General features: G+C 27.1%; 2 protein-coding genes and 1 long non-coding RNA gene across 3 annotated transcripts in view; 1 reads left to right on the top strand and 2 right to left on the bottom strand.

The window, feature by feature from the left end:
- Window positions 1-21,982, bottom strand: part of LOC107440814 (uncharacterized) — a 688,492-nt gene that overhangs the window by 39,449 nt on the left and 627,061 nt on the right. The gene's annotated exons all lie outside the window — the stretch shown is intronic.
- LOC147805225 (uncharacterized) lies at window positions 1,290-6,928 on the bottom strand. Its single transcript, XR_015428601.1, has 4 exons — window positions 6,777-6,928; window positions 5,486-5,565; window positions 4,250-4,325; window positions 1,290-1,451 (listed from the first exon to the last, which is right to left on the bottom strand). It is a non-coding gene; the product is annotated as an uncharacterized LOC147805225 (long non-coding RNA).
- On the top strand, window positions 13,159-20,949 carry LOC107440818 (uncharacterized). The gene is made up of 3 exons (XM_043040732.3): window positions 13,159-13,685; window positions 14,937-15,086; window positions 20,343-20,949. The coding sequence occupies exons 1-3, from the start codon at window positions 13,412-13,414 to the stop codon at window positions 20,570-20,572; spliced, it is 654 nt and encodes a 217-aa protein (XP_042896666.1). The 5' UTR covers window positions 13,159-13,411; the 3' UTR covers window positions 20,573-20,949.

Below are 21,982 nucleotides of genomic sequence, written 5' to 3'. Positions count from 1 at the left end.
GGAAAGAATCACCACTCAACTAGTGGGGAAAAAATCAAAATAATTTTCCCATATTATCAAAATTAGTCTATAAATATCTATCTCCTCCTGCAAGCACTGTTTATACCCAGGTTAAAATTTTTGCTGGAATTTGTTTGCTAGACAAGCATATAATGCTATGTACCAGCTAAAATACCAGCATATACTACCATAAATCTTTGCTGGTTCCAGCATAATTACTAGCATTCCATACCATGAATTGGCACACTTTATTGCTGGTCCAGCATACAGAAACCAACTTGTGTTGCTTGAATATCTTGCTGGTCCAGCATAATAAACCAGCTTGTGTTGCTTAAATATCTTGCTGGTCCAGCATACATTAACCAACTTGTGTTGCTTGAATATCTTGCTGGTCTAGCAACAATCAAGACCACAACTTGCTTGTTTTTTATGCTTTACTAGCAATAATTCCATAGCAACAGATGCTTTTTTTATTGCTATTCCAAGCATAATTCTCTACCAACAGTTGCTTGAATATCTTGCTGGTCTAGCAACAATCAAGACCACAACTTGCTTGTTTTTTTATGCTTTACTAGCAATAATTCCATAGCAACAGATGCTTTTTTTTATTGCTATTCCAAGCATAATTCTCTACCAACAGTTGCTTGGAATCTTTGCTATTCTAGCATAAAAATCCGACCACCAGTTGCTTGAAATCCCTGCTATTCTAGCATTACTTTCCTACCACCAGTTGCTTGAAATCTCTGCTATTCTAGCATTACTTTCCTACCATCAGTTGCTTGAAATCTCTGCTATTCTAGCATTACTTTCCTACCATCAGTTGCCTGGAATCTCAGCTATTCTAGCATTATTTTCCTACCAACAGTTGCTTGATAACTTTGCTATTCCAGCATTACTTTTTTTACAATCAGTTGCTTTAAATTTTTGCTATTTATATCACTATTATTAATTTCTTATAATCTTTGCTATTCTAGCATTAATTTTCAAATTGTTGCTTTAAATTTTGTTATGTTTAATGCTTTCCTACTAGCAATTATTTTTACTCTTTCTCTACTATGAAGCCCACCTCTCAGGCTTGCTTTTTAACAGTAGGATTATTATGTGTGTATCTAGGATCCCTTTTTTTTTTTTTTTTAACAAATATTAAATATGGTGCAAATATACCTTTTTTGATATTAAATAACAAAACCACAGCTGTATGTCTAACCACAACTCATTTAAATTTTGTGTAAAATATATAATTACCAGTAATCATTTGATTGATATTCATATAAGAGAAGACAAATAAGAAAACTTAAAAAAGATTTATTTTGTTTAAGAATCATTAACTTTAGCAATATTAAAACATATATCCTGGATTTTATCAGATATATATCTGTTTCTTTTCTTCATAGCCTCCTCCATTTCTGTGGCAGTAACTCCTCTTTTCATTAGATATTCTCTCATCTGACCTGAAATAAAAATAAAATGTTAATATGGAAAAAGGCAAATAAAAATAAAAACAAGTTTTTAAAAAACAATAGCACTTGGAAAAGTCTTAACTTTGCTAAAAAAATCTGTTTGTTAAAGAGCAAAAATATTCCAGCTGTGGATGAATTGATGTCTATTTCAGAATAGTTAAAAGCTGAACTTTGTAGTAGTTCTGGTAGTTCTTCAGTAAAAAATAAACAACAAATTTTTAAATCTTTACAAAAATTTCAATTAAGACAATATTTAGTTTGAACTTTCACAATTTTAAACATTTATGTAGCATCTAAGTGATATTTTAAACATCTTTCACTGTAAAATTTTACATTAAGTAGCAGGAAAGCTTCTGCAATTTTTTATATGAGCATGTTAGTCGCTACATTGCCTTTACCTGGGTGACGAGTATGTTGTGTAATCCCTGCCATTCAGATATGTATGACGTTCTTTTTTTTTTTTTTAAATTAATAGAATTTTCAAAGCAATTTATGAAATAAGCTCTGAAATATAAATATTGGATATATAACACAAAAATATATGCATTATACATTATTGGTATTATCTCATTACGTCCTGACAATATTTGAATTTTGGCCTCATAAGAAACTGAAGTGAATACTCCAATAAAATAGTAAAGTTAAACAGCAGAATCTATGTTTTAACCAAATAAACACCTTTTTCGTATCTAAAAACTTAGTGTAGGGAAATATTTTATCAAATTTATAACAAATAGAACTACACTGTCTCCACTACTTAAATTAGCAAAGTTGCAAAAGGCAGAGAGCATATTGTAATTAAAACTGTTGTGATCAGGATTAATTAATGATATCAGAGCCAAAGTAAAAACAGTCATTTATGTAATTTCAATCAGACACATTTGTTAAGGCATTCATAAATTAATAAAATAACTTTCAACTTATAAATTAAAATAGTTCTCATAACACACTGTTACATTCCCAGTCTTTGCCAATGCAGTCAAAGGAAACAGAATATAAACAAACAATATGACAAATTTTGAGACTTCAAAGGAAGTGGTGTTCAGCAAGCGTGGAATTTAAAATAAAGAAGTCAGGCTTCAGAATATATTTTTAGTAAATGGATTGACATTTACTTTCCTTCTTTTACTAATACTATTGACACTGAAATAAAATTTCAGATGATTAATTTTAATTTAATTGATTTTAATTCAGATAACTGGTAAGAAAGGCAAATGTTATATTATTCAAAAATTACAAAGATGTTAAAATCTCAATTGTGAGTTATTTTGTAATTTATTAATGCATCTATTGCACAGCAGTATACACCTTTTATGTTATAAAAAAGTTTATCAAATGAATAAATACCTTACTCAATAAGCAATGCTTAAATATGCTAAGACCATTTTACAAGGAGTAACCCTATATTTATTTATTAGGAGGAGTAACCCTATTAATTCCTTTTTTTTTTTTCTAAAAGATTTTCTGTAAAATGGATTGAGTAATAAACTCTCAAAATAAAAGTAAAATTTAAAGAAAAATAAATATTACTTGATTTAGTATATACTAAGGTTAGTTGGTTTAAATTAGATATTTTAATTTTTTTAATTACAAAGTCATACAAACATTGTTTTAAATTATTTTAATATTTTCAAAATGCTTTTTTTTTACATTAAGATATTTTAACAAAAAATATTTAAAATTCATTTGTCTTTCCATTTTATATTTAATCTAATGCTACACTGTGTTTTTAAGAGGATGTCATACCATGGGAGTAATTTTTCATCACAAATTTTGTTTCAATTCCATAACTAGACCTGAAAAATAACTGCGCACCACTGTGGGAAGTCAAAAAAAAAAAAAAAAAAAAAAAAAAAGGAGAGAGAGAGAGATGAAACTTAAATAAAAAAAACTAGTACCTTTTCCCAATCGTTATATGCATATAGTATACATATAACCATTTAATGATCCAAAAAAATCAAAATTGAGACTCAAGATAACAGAATTTTCAATTCTATGTCTCCATTATGACTTGTACAGTACTCTGTCAAGCTTTTTCTGAACAATACTTATTTTGTGAAAATTTAGACATAATTTTTGAAAATTAAAAATTATATTAAAAAATCAACACACAATTATAATAAAAATATGGATTTATTGTTTCCTACGATACACATAATAAAATTTTAAGAAAAAATACTTTGTGAAACGACCATTTTTTCCTGAAGTTGAATTTGTGAAGGTACCGCTAAATGGTAGTAAATTCGGTTTGGACAGACCCCTGTTGCAGGTAACTTAAATTTTACTGATGGATCAAAATTTTGATGCTTCAGTATCTATCAATTTGGCTTGGAAAGATTCATGTGGAAGGAGAGTTCCATCACAATTCCCATATTTCAAAGTTGCAAGGAATAGATTAAATGTATTTTGCCTCTCCAAATATTTAAAAAGAAAGTTCTTTTAATTTAGTATGTTTAACAAATTTTTCCCATATTTATATTTTTATTGTTAAATTAACTTTTTATAGTCATATTATCTCGAATATGAATCTTTTGCAAAAATATATTTTAAACTAAGTAAAAAATGTCCAAATGAAAAGGACCTATTGCTATCAATTACAGAAAGAAAAAAAACGGGGGAAATAATTCTTGGAGTTTTCTTTTTCCACAACATAATTTTGTTTAAAGTTTCCTTAAGCAAAGCAACCCCTCATTAAAAACAATCATCCCTCCAACACAAACACTAGATGGCGTGTTTAAAACCTTGATTAACATACAATTTTAAACTAAATACTTAAGTACTTCACTTACTTCCTGCCAATTCTCACACCCTTCTGTCCATGCTGTCAGTTTATTGGCTCCTGTAATGTCCTCTTCAATGGATTTTCTAAATCAAAATAAAACATTCACATTATAAATTTAAAGTTATAAATATTCATAAAAAAATAAGTTTTATAAATAGTTATTGGAAAATGGGTGATTAACCAAATTTAATATGAATTGTATATTCTGAGAGAATATACATATTTCTAACTGAAATGCTAGGTAGAAAACATAAGTTAGTTACTCTAAGTTAAGTCACGATTAGAGCAAATGAACACATAAAGAATAAGTATTAAAATTTAAAAGTATTGTTCATTGGTTTAAGTCTCAACTTAAATAAAATTTTTTTTAGAGAAATCAGCAATTTCAAAATTCATGAAGCATTCAAATACAAGTTTTTCCAAATATCCACTGATATTCATAGCTTTGAAATTTTTGTTAATATATTGCTGTGTTAATAAAGCAAAATTGCATTAATACTCGGACGGCAATAAATTATAGCATTTTCTAAATAACAGTATAATAGAAAAAAAATTGTGGTAAAAATTTTTTAGAACTACGAACATTGTAAAAATATGTTTTTTTTTTTTTCATCCTTCATTTACGTCTTCATTACAAAAAGCGGTATTATTTAAAAGAGAATGGATTTATTTTGCAAAAAGCATTTCAACTAATTCCTATAAAATACAATCCTTATACACCATATTTTCATTATAATATAGGAATGTCACCTTTTAAAGTGAAAATACAGCAGGTAGATTAACTAAGAGCCACACATGTATTTGCTCATGTAGACAGCATATATGCTAATTTTTATGTTCTACGAGTTGTGATCAGTAAATTCAGTGTAATTTTTTTATCAGTAAACTTGATAATATGTTTTCAGAAAATCAAATACTTTTAATTGTTAGACACAAAATAAAGAGCACAAATAAAGAGCATATAGAAGTGGTTATTATAACTAAAAGCACAATTCAAGAGTCTGAATATCGTATTAAATGTAATCAGGATTTTAATAACCACATAGCGATAGTAGTTTTAACTGTCTAAAAGCAGTCAAAACCCCATTTGAATTTATAAAAAATTGGGGAAAATAAGGTAAAACTAAGCGTAATCACTGAAATTTGCATAATAACACAATAAAAATATTTGCTTTTTTAAAACCATTTGAAATTCCAGAGCAATAACAATGGAAAAAGCAATTGAGAAACAACATAGATTTACTTGTGTTTAGAAGCTTTCCCTTGTTGCATATCAACAGTCAGCAGGCTACATCTGGCTCACTAGTCGCAGGCTGTGCACCACTATAATATTTCAAATATAGAGCAAAAGAAACAGCATTAAAATAAATAGAAGTAGATACCTACACTAATAAAAATAAATCTAATTATAGATGAAAAAGCTGAAGATAAATTCACAACACCTTTTGTTATAGTGATTTTATTTTAATCAACCAACTTAAATTTTTTAAAATTTCCTACATTTTCTTTTTGTTTACTTTGCAAAATAATTTTTTAAATCCCGGCTGTGAATTCGTGAATTTATTATAAATCAATTTAAACATTTCTTATGTTAGCTATAACAAAATTAAAAAAAAATATTGATTACATTGATATAACAATGCTCAAGAAAATTAATGATTTTTAAAATGTTTTAGTCCTTACATATTTATTAAATTTTATTTTTTAAATGTATTTACTTTATTAAAAATAAGGAAATGCCATTGACAAATCAAGCATGTTTTTCAAAAAGATTCAAATAAAAATAGTTAGGTTAAAAATAAATATTTGAAATAATTGATAGATTGATAGACTCTAATTTGTAATATATTTTTGGTAATTCTAAATTACAAATTTGATTCATTATTAAATTGTTCAAATTATTAATTGTAAATCACAAAATTGTTCATTATTAAATACTCTGAAATTAAAATTCAAAAGTTTTGTTTACTCAATATTTCCATTAGAAAATATTATCTTAAATAAAATAAAACAGTTAATTTTTTTTTCCTTCTTTTTACAAAAAGAATTTATTTTAACATTACATTTCAATAGAATAGGACAACAGCAAGCCAAAATCTTAATCATAACTGCGAATAAATAAATTTTAAAATAAAAAATTATTTTAATAGAAATTATACAAACGTTACTTTAACATTATCTTCAAATGCTAAAACTATTATACAACATGACGCAAACAATTAGAGAAATTAAATATGATTTAAAAGCTAATTTCGTCACACAAAAAAATTAGGACGGTAATATAAGTATTTAAGATGCAACATTTTTACTGTAAACTAAAATAAGACTTAAACAGAATCTTTCTTAAAAGAATTCAAAATGTAAATAGACTGCTAAGCCTAACATGATTGCAATTCAATGCTAATAACAACATTATAATATAGATAATAAATGCGCACGCATTATTTAAATGAAACTCAAATCAACTATTAATAATAAAGATAAAGTACATTTAAATAATAGTGATAATAATAAATAACATAAAGAAAACTCACCTCATTCATATGAATCTGCCGCCGCCATGTGTGTAAACAATTGGAGCAAGGTGCAAACGAGTTTAGTCATGAAGAGAGCGCACCAGTTTTACGGATCAAAAGTTGAAAAAGTTCAGTAAAAATTCACTAATTGAAGGGAGTAAAAGAACGTTCAGTCTATTTAGTCTCAGAGAGCGCATTTTAATAGAATTTTCTTAAAATGTACATTTTTATAGAATTTTATTAAAATGTACATTTTTTTCTTTTCTTTTTTTTCTATGTTATTACTTGAATGCGCTTTTTATATTGCATATAAATATTTATGAGAAAAGCAACAAATAGAAAAAACAAATTAACTCAATTAACTAAATATAATCGATGAAAAATAGTTTTATTGAATAAAATTTTCAACTTTTTAATTATTTTATTAAGAAACAAATTTATTATGACATTCAGTTATTTATTTAGTTTATCAAAAAATTAAAAAAAACATCAATTTTTTTATTTATTTTCCTTTTTTAAACTATCTCGTATTAATTTCCGAGTTGTTTTCTATCAATTATTTATATATAATTAAGGGTTTTATGTTCCTTGTAATAATAAATAAATATTTTAAAATAAATCTACATATTTAATAACTCTATATAAACATATTTAATAAAATGCATATAGATAATAAATAAATATATATTTTTTTATCTAGTTATCGCAAAAATGTACTGTTTCTTAACTTTACATTCACTAAAAAAAACAGTTTTTGATATTTGCTTTCGAAAATAATGACAGAATTGTAACAATGACAACAATTATGAAGAAAAAAAAAAAAAATAAATAAGGACAACATTGTTCTAACAGTTTTTCTTTCTCTCTTTTTTTATGTACTTGCACATTAATTAAATGCTGGCTAATATGAAGATTTTATTAAAGCTTTTAAAAGCTTTTATTGAAGATTTTATTAAAGCTTAAATTAAACTTTTAAAATCACAGTGATCAAGCTTAACACTGGATACTGCAAAGATCTCGAAAATTAATTAAATTGAACAATAAAGGACATATTTTTAATAAAAATTTAATTACTTTCTAATAAAAATAAGTAACTAATTTTTTCACGAAATTTTCTTATGTTACGGTGTGATTTGCCGGAAAAGCAAGCTACGCACATTATGAATAGGTCTTTCAAATTTATTTTAAACGTTACATAATTCAAGGTATTGAGCATTTGATTTCTAAAGCTGTACGAGAGCTGTGGGTGATTTTTATGGGTTTCTAAATAGTAGCGTAGCTACTTTTGGGGCTCCCAGGGCAAACACCCTGCCAACACGTGGAGCACCCTCAATCTCTGGATACCAAATACTTTTAACAGGTAGTGAAATATCTTTTTATTGAAAAAGTATTTTGGGATCCCCTGGGCATTGTCCTGTTTGCCCAACTGTTAAGACATCCCTGTTTCTTACGACACAATGGCAATTCAAACAGGCACTCATTCTTTACCGCATCTTTGGAACTGACCCCAGATGGAATTGACCCCTCAAATATTATTTTCGTTATAAAGTTAACACAACAGTTATATTAACTAGTTTGAAAAGAACCAAATGGGAAATAAAAATATGATTCAGTCAGAGTCGTAGCACCAGAGTTACTCCTCGGGCTATTGGCGACTGTTTGGGAAACATCCCAAAGGATGAGAGAGAAAGTTTTTTATTGTTTTTCATTTAGTTTTTATTTTCAATTGCAAAATTCCTTAAACGGTAACTAGTTTAATAATCGAAAAAGCACAATATTCATTTTAGAGTAACTGCGGAACATATTGACACCATAGAGTTGAAATACTATCTCAACTATATATAGTTGACACAGGTGACACATATATGCTTGACACAGGTGGAAAATCTCAAGAACCATTCCTACTGTATAAAAAATATTTTCTTTTATGGTTTTTGGTTATGAGAATAAGAAACTGATTAGCGAAATATATTTTCCGACGAAGAATTTACTAATAAGGTTTTGTTTGAATTTCCATCAAATTGGCAAATGTTGTTTTTTCGCATGCAGCGTGAATATCTCTATTGACCAAGCAAGAAAAACCACGTGGGTTAAATTTTCTTTTGTTACGTAGCCCATTGTCTTTACAAATATTTATGACTTACATTATAAAAATAAATTGGATGTTGTATGTCACATGGTGATTTAAACGTATAAACGAATTATAACAATTAAACGTAACGAATTAAACGTATAAACAAATTATAAAATTATAATATGATACAAGCCTTAAGGCTTGTCATGTTATAATTTTATATTTTTATTTTATATTCGTCTTTGAACAGCCAACCCAGATAATAATAATACTATATAAATAAAATTAATACATGAAATAATTATGTGTGTTCATTTTGAAAATACTTACAATTTTTATTAAATGCACATTTTACACAATTAAAAGGCATTATGTAAAATTAAAAAAAAATATTTGCTCAATTCATTTTCATAGCATCACTATATGCAAATGAATATTTTTGCAATATGTAATAAAGATGGACTATGTTTTTATTTTTCTCGTTACACGTAAAAAATAGTTAATTTAATTTTGATCTGTACCTCAGAAACATCACTTCAAATTAAAGTCGGACATAAATTTGAATGAAAGAATCTTAAGGGAATATATTTTTCTGCAATATTGACTAAATTTTTTTTAACGTGATATTCTATGTAATGTAAAAAGTCACGGGCCCTGTTCTGTTGCTGCCTAAGAAATTCATTTGGCTAGAAATGTCAAGCTATATATTTCTCAAATAGAACTATGTGAAAATGCTGGCTATTTCGGTTAGAAAACCTAAATTAATAGAAAAAAAAATTCCATATCATTATTATGTTCTTAAGCATCCTCATGTTTCCAGAAAACCTTGTTAATAATATGTTTTGGTTACATTATAGCGAATGCAATATTTAATTTGAATGTAATCCCAAAAATATTTCTAAATGAAGCAAATTTAAATACATTATGTATACCAGCGATAATGAACTAGTATTAAAGTTAGATTCAGGTTAAAATTTTTGCTATTTATTTGCTAGACAAGCTTGAAATGCAATATACCAGCGAAAAAGAAAAAAAAAACCAGCATGATCTAGCAAAAATATTTGCTTGTACCAGCAAAATTACTAGTATGTCATGGTATGTATTGGTACACTTTATTTGCTTGTCTAGCATACAGATACCAGCTTGTGTTTCTGGAATATCTTGCTAGTCTAGCAACAATCACGGTCATCACTTGCTAGTTTTCTGTGCTATTCCAGCATGAGAATTCTACCATCGGTTGCTAGGAATTTTTGCTATTCCAGCAAGAGAATTATACCATCCGTTTCTAGGAATTTTTGCTATTCCAGCATGAGTTTGAAATCAACATATTTTTGTTGCTGGTACCAGTCTGAATTTTGATGAGCATGCATGAATTTTGCCTTATATGAGACTTAATAAATACACAAAAAATATTTTTGGAATGATAACAACAAAGTTGAACAGTTTTTACCGCTTTTTCCAACTAAAGATAAAGTCTGTAAGGTTTTTACTTTTAACACTTAACCATCTGGAAGAGACCTTATAAGGAAGCAAACTGCTTTGCATTTTTTATTCTTACATTTTACAAATTTTGTATTTATTTACTCTCCATAATAACAATTTTATAATCTTCATAATAAAATTTAAATAAGTTCTAAGGACCTACTTTAAATAAATATAACAAGGTCTAAGGATTTGATAAAAATAAAAAATTCTGTTTTTGCCTAAGCTGTCTGTAGAGCACATTAAGCTGTCAAGTATAAAAAAGCATGTAATAGATTGTTAAGGTATATCTACCTTTCCATGCTTGGGAGCCAGCTTAAACAGCTAATAAGCATGAGATGCTTGCACATAGCATATCATGCTATTACGATGAATGCTAGGTATCTAGCATGTGATGCTGGCAAGCAAAAAAAGCATATAATAGCTTGTTAAGGTATCTACCTCTCCATGCTTGGGAGCCAGCTAAAACAGCTTATAAGCATGACATGCTTCTACATAGCATATCATGCTAGTACGATGTATGCTAGGTATCTAGCATGTGATGCTGGCAAGCATAAAAAAGCATATAATAGCTTGCTAAGGTACCTACCTAACCATGCTTGGGAGCCAGCTTAAACAGCTAATAAGCATGAGATGCTTATACATAGCTTATCATGCCAGTACGATGTATGCTAGGTATCTGGCATGTGATGCTGGCAAGCATAAAAAAGCATATAATAGCTTGCTATGGTACCTACCTTACCATGCTAGGGAGCCAGCTTAAACAGCTAATAAGCATGAGATGCTTGTACATAGCTTATCATGTTAGTACGATGTATGCTAGGTATCTAGCATGTGATGCTGGCAAGCATATACTAGCATGAAAATCTAGCAGACCTAGCAATACATAGCAAAAACTAGCAAATTTTTGTTGCTAGTACCAGCATGAATTTTGACGTGGGTAGTGAGAAGCCTGTTTTCTGAAGCAGGCAACATTTATGAGCAAAGAAGAAACAGAATTTTGTCAAAAAATGCTGAACAATTGCTTTTTTTGCATCACATTTTATCGATTCTGAAAAATGATAAATTGGTTTAAAAAATTTTTTTTATTTACTTTTTTATTTCAAATCAATGTATTCACAGTATTAATTAATAAGTATAATCATAATTACATGGATTAATATTATTATTTTAATACTAGATCAATATAAATTAATTTTAAAAAGCAGTTGCATGCAATGTTTGTATTAATAAAAATGTAAAAAATAATTATAAATTGAGTAAATAATTATCACATATGATCTCGTATTTTGTTGGTATTTATAAAACAATTCCTCAGATCGATTATTACTTTATTCTAATATTTGTCTTTAATATAACTGCCAACCATTCAGATCTTTTCTCAATTTTTTAAATCAAGTGAAACTAGAAAAAAAAATTTAATGAAATTATTTATTTATTAGTTAATATTTAGTATATGTTTTTATTTGATAAGATTGCCAATTTCATTTTATTTTAAAAATCGAAGAAGTTGGCTATTATATAATTATAATATAATAAATATGTATATCCGTATAGTAAATATATTCTGTTGTAATTGTATACCATATTTTTATATACTACATACTATGTTATCTTACATAACTTTCAAAATACTAACATACTTTAAGAATATTTATATCAATGGTTAGTATAACATAGATGTTGTAGGCGTGACCAAGATAAAAACTAAAACCTAATACATATTTTAAGTATAATTTCTTTATTTTATAAACAATATAAGAATAAAAAAAAAATTATATTTGAAAAGAATATTGAATTTTATGTTAAAATTACATTTTCTACCATCATTGTGATGAATTATATATATATATATATATATATATATATATATATATATATATATATATATATATATATATATATATATATATATATATATATATATATATATATATATATATATATATATATATATATATATATATATATATATATATATTTCATTTTTACATTTCCACTCAATATTTTATTTCGAGCCAAATGTTACTGCCGGATAGATCCTGCCTACCGGATATCCGTTGCATCTCTAATAACCCTTACTAGTCAGATGAATAGAAAATTTTATACATAGCATGGCTGATGACAGGCCCGAAATATGGATATTGTTGAATTAATTTTTATCTTTAACATATTCATGTGAGCATAAAGGCATGGTTCTCTCCAAGTCTAAAAGCGCATAAAAATTAATTATTTTGAAAAATTATCCAAATGGCAATGATTCAAATTGCTTAAAATTAATTGTATTCGAATTCTTAAGTCCAATTTACTGACTTTCAAATGAAAAATTTTATTCGTAATTTTCATTTATTTTATAACATGCTTTTAAATGTGGGAAAGTAAAGTATTGGTTATCGATACAGGTGGTGTACAGCAGAACTCTCTATCTTTCCCCATTAGTGTGTGGAGAGTCATAGCAGAAGGAAATACGCTAGTTTCTGTCTTGATTTTCAAATAGATAAAAACCTTTTAAGTCCGTAAACTATATGGATCAGAAAACAACATTCAGCATAAAAGAAATCGTCGTAAAAATTTTAAAAAATATTTGTGACAATTAAATTCGAAAAATATTAAGAAAGGGGGAAAATATCATAAATACAGCTGAGAAGAAAAGGAAAAAGAAGAATCAAGTCATGGAACCGGTCTTCTCCCGGCTTATCCGAGCGTAACGATCGAGATTTTGACGTCATTATGCATCAAGCAAACAGTGATATACTAAAACTACAAAAGCTAAAAGCAAAGTATTGGTTGATAACAATACTCTTACTTTGTACGTTTTTTGTTTAATGTACTCACAGTTCTATCAGTTTATTACGTTTTTACAGTTTAAAAAAGTAGTCACTGTTCACTGTATGTTGTAAATAGTTTACAAACAGCTACTGGGGAAACGCATTGAACATTGACTTGATTTATGCGTATTTTGTATCATTAAATGTCAAAATAAGATAAACAAAAGACTGTTAGGTAATGCAGGATGCTAATTCAGCAATTTTAACATCGTATCTCATCGTTTTTATGCTACAAGAAATAAATTTATGGCTACTTAACTAAAAAAATAATGAGATTCAAATTATTTAATTGCAAATCACCCTACAGTGTTGGAGCTTTTGCATTTGCAATTTTAGGTTGTTTAACACTAATAATTGCATTATCAAGTCCATACTGGCTTGTATCGAATCCTGATTCTGGTTCTAATTTCGTTCGATTGGGTTTGTGGAATGTTTGCTTTAAAGAGTATCGTCATCCATCTTTGAAGTTTGATAGTATATTTGATGGCTGTTATTCATTCCATGGTCATCGGTCTGAAACTATTCGGAATTTATTACAACCAGGTTTGAAAGATGGTTTTCTTTTTATTAGTAAATTGTTATGTATGGTTTTGTATAATGTTATTTTTAATAGATAATTTCATTAAAATGAAAATGAAGTCAATTCCCACTAGAAAAGTGGGGTAAAGTGGGTAAAAAAAGCAAGTTTTTTTTAATGAAGGCTGTAAAACCAAACCATTAAATTTATTTTACTGAAAATTTTGATGCATTTTATATACATTGGATTCATATTGATTAAATATGAAGCGTAACTTATCTATTTTGTATGATTGTTTTCTAAAATTAAAGTAGTAAATGTTTTGATTTACCTACTTTACCCCATAGTGGGGTAAAGTGGGTATAGTTCTAAAGTTAGTATATATTTCACTAACAAACACATAAAAATCTTGTTTTAGAAATATAAATGCTGCTAAATAAATGTATCATTTCTAAAAATTATAAATGCCGAACAAGAATGTAATTAAATTTGTTTTCAAACTTTGTATTGCAATAACAAATATTTCTAAAAAATTTTGTTTATAACAAATTATCTATGCTACTTCATGTTTTAAATAATTGAATTTTAAATATTTTTTTTTTTTCAAATTTGGCAAGGCATAGAAAAAAAAAGCAGTATGATTTTGTAACACATAAAATACCTCAATGTTCTTTCCTGTGTTTTTGAAACCAAACTTAAATTTTTTGTTGATTATTATACTTTATTTTTGTCCTTAGCTATATTAAAAATATTTTTTAGATAAAATAAGACAGTTTTTATAAAATTAGGATTAGGTTTATTTATTTTTTATAGGAATAGAATGGTGATTAGCAAAACTCTTTATCAATAAGAGTTTTTATAAAATGAAGCGTTAAGATTTATATCATGTAGTACAAACTATGTAACTGAAATTGTGTTATTAAAAAAGAATGCATCAAGGTATGACCGCACAAAAAACTGACATTTAAATGTGAAACATGTATTTATTAAGAAACAAAACAATTTAATTAGTTAACCTTTTTCTATTATTTATTTCAATATTTCAAATATTAGTTCAATTTATTTAAATTAATTATTTATTTCAATCCATTTACTTATTTTTACTAACCTTTTACATATTTTACTATTAAAAATTAGTGTTTATCTATTTTAGTGTTAAGCATTTTACTATTAATTGTTTTAAATTTATGTTTGAATAATTTGATAAATAGTTCTTTGTAATGAAAATTTTTCTGTTATATATTTGCTGATCCTGACAAGTTTATTGTGCTTTTTAGGATGGTTTGTTTTAGTTCAGTGTTTGACAACATGTGCTACTTTGTTGTCAGCTCTAAGCATATGTTTGCTGGCATATATGACATTGCAAGTTGAAAGGGAGATCAAAATATTTGTGTCAGCATTTGTGTTTGTTTTGGAAGCTCTTTCTGGTGAGATATATCTACTTTTAAAAAGCATGATTTACTATTAATATTTCATTCTTGATAGTATTTAAATTCCTTGTTTATGTTTCCACAGTAAAGTATTCATCAGTGGTATGGATTCAATTTATTCTATGTCTTGTTTGATTAAAAAACATTCTATGCTCTTTGCATATTTTTATACAGATTTCTGTTTTTTCTTGTCTAAAATGTTTCTTGACATAGTAAATAGTTTCTGCGGATATTTATTAATATATTTAGTAACTATCAGGAATAGGAAGTTTCTTCCACAGTGGAAAAAATGGACCCGGAAGAAACAGTTTCTTCTAACGCAGGTGGTAGAAACTGCTTTTTAAAAAATGAATATCAAGTATTCAATATGTTTTTAAACAATTTATTATTACAGTCTAGTTTAAGTTGTAGTATTAATTCCCAGACTATATATTCTATACTTTTTAAATAGCTAAAAAGCAACAATGGAAACGAAAAATAAATGTAATGAATTTCTTTGAAAATTGAAATAATATTACTGTAATTTAATATTGTTATATATTTAACTAATTAATTTTTCAATATTTAATGTAACTGAGTATAGTAAAGTTTAATTTTATAATTATATAAGGAGCTTTAGAATATCATTATAATTTTTTTTAATATATACTATTAAATTGACACATTAAACATATTCACAATTACAAACAGCATACTAATTTTTATTATCAAAGACAGTTAAACACAAATACTCAAATAAATAATATGAAAATGATAATTATTTTTTTTTTTAAAGTAGATCTTTAAACTTAAAGCTTCCTAATTAAATTTAACTTGTTTAAATTTAAGCTATTTATTTTAAAATTTTTTTTAGTATCCAAGGAGAAATAGCTTTCTTCTGGACAAAATGCCAACCTTAAGAATTATGTATTATCAAATGTTTAAAAATTTAAGTTTATTAAACCGTAAAGCAAAGCACTAATAAAAATTACAGTAGCCAAGATTTATTTATACGTAGATTTTTTTTTTAATTATTTAAAAAAAAAAATTTAACATTCTGAATAACTTTTGATCCATGTATGTTTTTCATTTACTAGGGCTAAAACTTAATGGTTTCAGGGGCTGACCTTAAATGCTAATTCATTAGTGCAAATGATATTTTAAGTTTAAACTTTTTTAAAACAAGAGTTAAAAACAAAATTTTTTTTAAACTTTAAGGTTTTTAATGACACATGTGAGCATAAATGGTAATAATGATTAGATGTGTACTTTTTTTTATAAAGAAGATATAAAACAAATAATGAAAAGCAATAATATAAAATGAAAATAATATATTTTTTTCAATCAAAATGTGCAATCAAATGTCACACTTCTTGTTATGCCTCCCCACCAAGCATGGCATCATTTATCGACCACCCCATTCTTGTCACACTAAGGATAGTAGGTTTTTAACTTGCCCATTGCATTCTTGCACTTTTAACGCATTTGCGGAGGTTTTTTTCCTAACAGATTAGCCAAAAAGAGACAGGGTAGTAAAGAAATGTCAATATTACATATCCTAACATTTTAAACTTAAAATATGTTAATTAAATGAATCCCACTTTTATAAAGTGTCAAAGCACTTCTGTTGAAATCCATCTGTGCATTTATTAGCAGTCAACATGTGTTGATAAGGAAAATGTATTTTTTGTACCTTTCCCTTTATTTTTAAGATTTTTTTTTTTTTTTGAACTAGATGAAATATATTTTTAAATCTTTTTTAAGGCAACTGTACAAATCTTACTGAGTGACTATTATATATTATTTACTGATAAAAATTATTAAGAAAAGGTATGGAAAGCAAATGTTTTAAATGCATAATGTTACAATATATGTCAATATCAAAAATATGTTGATGTAAAAAAATTTTTTTGACCTTTATTTCGTTTATCTCTAGAATTTTTTTTTCTCTATATTAAAAATTCAACTTTGTGTCGCATTTTATTTTGCTGCACCTAACTATAAAATTTTAAATATGCATGTGTACTAAAAAGAATACAAATCATACTTTCTGTTGGAATAAAAAATTTTGTTATTCAATTGTTAGTTAGAGATTTATTAACTGATAAACTTGTTATAAAAAAAGTCCATGTAACAAAAGAGAAAAATGCTACTGCAGTGTACTTAAGAGAAAAATTTAACTACAGATTTAAAATGGCTATTTTCATTTCTGAGTGAAACTCTTGAGTTATTTTTCTTTCAAAATTTTAATTTCTTCAATAGTTATAGCTATTTTCAGTTCTCATTTTGCAATTTTTTTTTACTTTTTGGTTTTTAGAATGCCTATAAATTTTTTGTTTCTAAGAGAAATAGAAAAAAAAATATTTATTCCACTAAATTTTAATTTTTTAAGTTCAATTCTTTTTTGTTGAAGTTGAAAGTAACATAAAAAGTTGCCATAAAATTACCAGAGATTTTCGCAAAGTTTATTTTTCACCTTGTTTAACCAAAAGAAAAGAGAGAGAAATTGTTTAGATAATAATTGCTATACAAATTGCATTACCAATTAATATATGCGTAATTATGTTATATAATTCATGGCATAATTGATAATCTATGTACACCTAGATACAATTCTTAATTATGCACAGTAAAAAAAAATCTGTTTTATCTCTGAAGTGATCAGTTGTACATATACCTGTATATTCGTTATATATATACAGTGAAACCTCCTGTCATCGACACTCCTTCAAAACCGGCGCCTCTCAATACGGACATATTTTTAATTCCCCAGAAATCTTCTATGAATAAACCATTATGTACATTCTCTGCAAAATGGACACTCCCTTAAGCGGATGCGGACAGTCAATTTTGCCCTGAAATGTAATTTTCTATCTCTTCAAACCAGACACTACTTTTTCTAAATTTTTTTCTCAAAAAAAAAGAAGCTATTTCTGCTTGAAATTGCAAGATGGAAAAAATGCACCTTTTCACCATTTTAAAGGATGTACAATTTTTTGCCTTATCCATAACTAAAAATATTGTTATTTCACTACTAAAGAATCACTCTTTCTCCTTTCACCTTTCCTTATCTTTGCAAAGAAAGGAAAGAAAATGATACTGCTCTTGTGAAATAATTCGGACAGTGGCATCTTTTGATCTTTTATCTGAAGGACACAGGTTATGAGACCCCTCACATTGAAATAAGGTCATAAATGCTCTCAATACTTCATCCCCCATGAAAATTTCTTTAATTTTTTTTATAAATTTGAAGACTTATTTAACACTCCTGGGGTAAAAAAAAAAGAGAACAGAAGTATAATCTTTGAGGTGTTCATATAAATGAAACATTTATTCAGACACTTGATAGATGATCAATTGTGAATAATGAACTCCATAAGTCCTCATGATTTACAGGTATGCATTGCTTTTTTTTCTTCTGTGAATCGTGGGAGGTTTAATTTAAAGGAGGTATTAGCCACGTTTTTTTATCAAGTGATAGGTAGGTCTTAGGAGATGTAAACCTGATAATTGTAACTGACTGAGGACTAAAAGCTCTTATTCGGTATCATATGCCTAACTTGAATATCTGTGTTAATAGGAAAGTGATATTAATTTATCTGTAGCTACATCTAGTATTATGTATTTATATCAAACTTTTTTATATATTTTTTTTATTGAAAAAATATTTTTTAAAGTTTAAATAATTATCCTTGTAGATAGTTATTGTAGATTATTTAATTATTTCTATATCTTTAAAAATATTCTAAAACCAATTTACGGTGTTAAACTTCGTTATTAGGATACCCTTCCTGTAAACGGACAACTCTCATAAAGGGACATTTTTCAGTCCCTAGAATGTCTGCTTAATCGAGGTTTCACTGTATACATATATATATTCGTTTTCTCAATTTAGGCATCCTTGTATTTCTTTAAATTTATATTAATACGTTTTGCATTATTTTCATTCCATTCACAAAACATAAATAACATTAATCATAATGTTAATTGCAACATTAATTGTATTGTAGTAATCAATATTATGAATGCTTTCAAATTAGTTTTAAATTGTGTTAAAATGCATAATAAGTCTGCTGTTTTGATGAATAAGGCTCTCAAATTTTTTTTTAAAATTTTTTTGTTCTCTAAACATAGCTGGGCAATAATATAATGAGATTTGTGGCATTTGATGTTTGTTATCAAGATTTTATTTTTAATCCTCGTTATTCACCCTCGTTAGCAACAACCTTTCAATGAAGGATCGAAAATGAATTGGTTTTTAAGACTAACGGATATTTAATGTGCCGAAACGACATTACTTTTCAGTTCCCCTAGTATTTTAACCCTTCATAAAGCCGTGGGAAGTATACTCACCAATTTCATTCATTTTTAAATGTTGATGGTAAGTTATTTTCTGACCTATGATTTGTGCTGCCTTCTGTTAATGACTTCAAAAAATACAAAAAAAAGCAGTGTTTTTTTCCTATAAATATGGGTATCAGTAAATGTTAGTGCAGGGAGTTTCTTTTCTTCTTGTGTGTCATGTGTTAATTGATTTGATTATTTCTCATTTAGTTTTTTGATTTTGTGGGGATAGTAGTTATCGACTCTGTCGACCTTCGTCTATCGATAGGTACCCCGAGATAGAATCGAGTTAGCATGTCTTATATACTAGTGTATTGATATTTAAAAATTGTAGTGGTAGTTACCCCACAATACTTCCCCACCAGAATTTTATCAGGGATAGAATTTCGAGTGCTTGTGGTGAGAGCTGTATTAAGTTCACGGTTCTCTGTGTGGTTTATCCTATTAGCAGTCAAGTGTGTGCAGAATCCTGTTGTGCATAAATGAGACTGAGAAGTAAAAGCGCGAGTAGTACGATGACACAGTCACAAATAGCAAGTCAACTATTCAATGTAGACTATCCATTGAAGTAGGCGTGTTCACATCTCGTCTGAAGGTTACCCATGTGGGGATAATTTTATTAAACACAGAATTTTATTAAATTTGGTTGTAAGTATAGTTTATGGCCAATTCTTTAAGGTGAGTAAAATTTCAAAAATCTCCATGTACCTTCCCACCAAAAAAAAAAAAAAAAATTTGTCTTAAAAATCAAATTAATAAATATTACTTAATCAGCTAAACGAATTTCTTTTTATAGATCAATCTTAACCCCAAAAATATATTAACATTGGTTGGGAAAAGTGCCCCTATAAAGTGTTAAATTAGGTGACACATTGGATGAGCATAAAATCTCCTGTTTTGATGATTGGAGACTTTCTTTTAATCTTTTAGCTCTTCTTGCATTCCTCGGAGCTTGCGTGTTTGGAGCTATGAGTTTTGAGCGGTCGTGGATTCAGTTTCCCAAGTCCAACTCACTCTCGTGGGGCTATGGTTTTGTCGTATTATCTGCCATACTGCTGTGCACTGCGGCTGGATGTCTTCTGGTTCATGTGTTCAGAATGAGGAGAAATCTCTACAGGAACAACATACTGTATCACATACCTGTTTCTTACAGAATTTGAAATCTTCTCAACTAATCAGTGGCTGCTGATATATTTTTTATAACATTTTCATCATAGTATGTAATTCATGAAATTTAAATGAGATATACCCAATTTACCATGAGGTTCCTTCCAATTAGTTGAATAAAGCACTATATGAGTGCTATTAGTAACCGGTGAAGCCTAATCTAGCCTTTATAAAGAGACTGTAAATATTGGCTTGATTTTATAGTCATATAGTAATAAATTTTGCCAGGGTTTATGTATTATGGCGGTAAAAAAAAGATGAACATACATGCATGTGATTTATTAGTAAACATGTTAGATTTATTTTTAAATTATAAATTAATTTTGCTTTAGTGTTCGATACTTTTCTATTTACTTTAGGTTAGGGTTCTGTATGATATACAATGATATGTTTTACTTACATTAACCCTTAATGGTCCGGAAGTGTTTCAAGTTTACTTCCCTACAGATGTAATTATCATAATTAATTATAATTAAATTAACTGTAAATAAGACAATAATAAGAGTGACAAAAATAACGAAATAATTTTCATCACCATATTATATGTGGCATCTAACATGCAAGTGCCATTCCACTTATTATATGGTGGCATTAGTCTGATTAAGCTTTCATTTGTTTCAAAACAGCATAAAATATGTCTTTGAAAGCAATTTAATATGTAAAGCTGTGAAGTCAAGGCAAAATTAAATTGCATATTATTCATTTCGGTCTTAATAAATCGTCAAATAGATTAATTTGTTGATCTTTTTAATAATTATCTGCCACGATTTTTGTATACCTTCTTATAGGCTATAATATATAATAATCTTTTTAATTTTATTGTCAAACTAGTTTTTCGGCATGAGATATTTTCAATTATAATTTACAACATTAGGTTAATTTAGGGCCTAATATATTATTTCTTTCTGGGTTAAGTGTTTAGAATTTTAAGTAATGGTTATAACCAGAACAAACTGGCTACTTTAAGTTATTTTTTGAATATTGGGCACCACATGTAAGAATCATCTTTAGTTTTTCTATGTATACCCACTTGAAGAAAATTATTAAATTTTTAAAATGGCTTTCTATCAAAAATTTGTGATTGTTTTTATTTTCATTGTTTGGATTAAGATCTAGATTTTCCAGTTTTTAATTGAATTTTTCCAGATATATTTGAAATACTATAATTTTTTATGTTATTAAATGCATACAAAGGCTTAGTAACTAAATTTTTCAGAAAACTAAAAAAACTAAATTTTTCAGAAAACAAAAACAAAATATTATCTTCAAAAATAATAAATTTTTTCATTATAATAAAAAGTTAATTGTAGCCACAATATATTTTTAATATAAGTTTTTTTTTTATTAAATAAGTAATAAAATAAAGAAAACTTTGCAAACATTTTTATGTTTTTAAAAGTAAA

This window comes from Parasteatoda tepidariorum, chromosome 8 (assembly GCF_982258835.1).
Source record: "Parasteatoda tepidariorum strain Cologne lab strain chromosome 8, Ptep-v5.0, whole genome shotgun sequence".
In the NCBI taxonomy this organism is placed as follows: Eukaryota; Metazoa; Arthropoda; class Arachnida; order Araneae; family Theridiidae; genus Parasteatoda; species Parasteatoda tepidariorum.
The sequence above is the reverse complement of the archived record's forward strand: the minus strand, read 5'-3'. Positions and strand labels throughout refer to the sequence as shown.

Bases quoted from the DNA above. Each gene is read 5' to 3' on its own strand.
- LOC107440818 (XM_043040732.3), top strand. From the start codon at position 13,412: ATGAGATTCAAATTATTTAATTGCAAATCACCCTACAGTGTTGGAGCT. The intron at 13,686-14,936 runs GTTTGAAAGATG...TGTGCTTTTTAG, and splicing joins TCGGAATTTATTACAACCAG to GATGGTTTGTTTTAGTTCAG. The intron at 15,087-20,342 runs GTGAGATATATC...TTAATCTTTTAG, and splicing joins TGTTTTGGAAGCTCTTTCTG to CTCTTCTTGCATTCCTCGGA.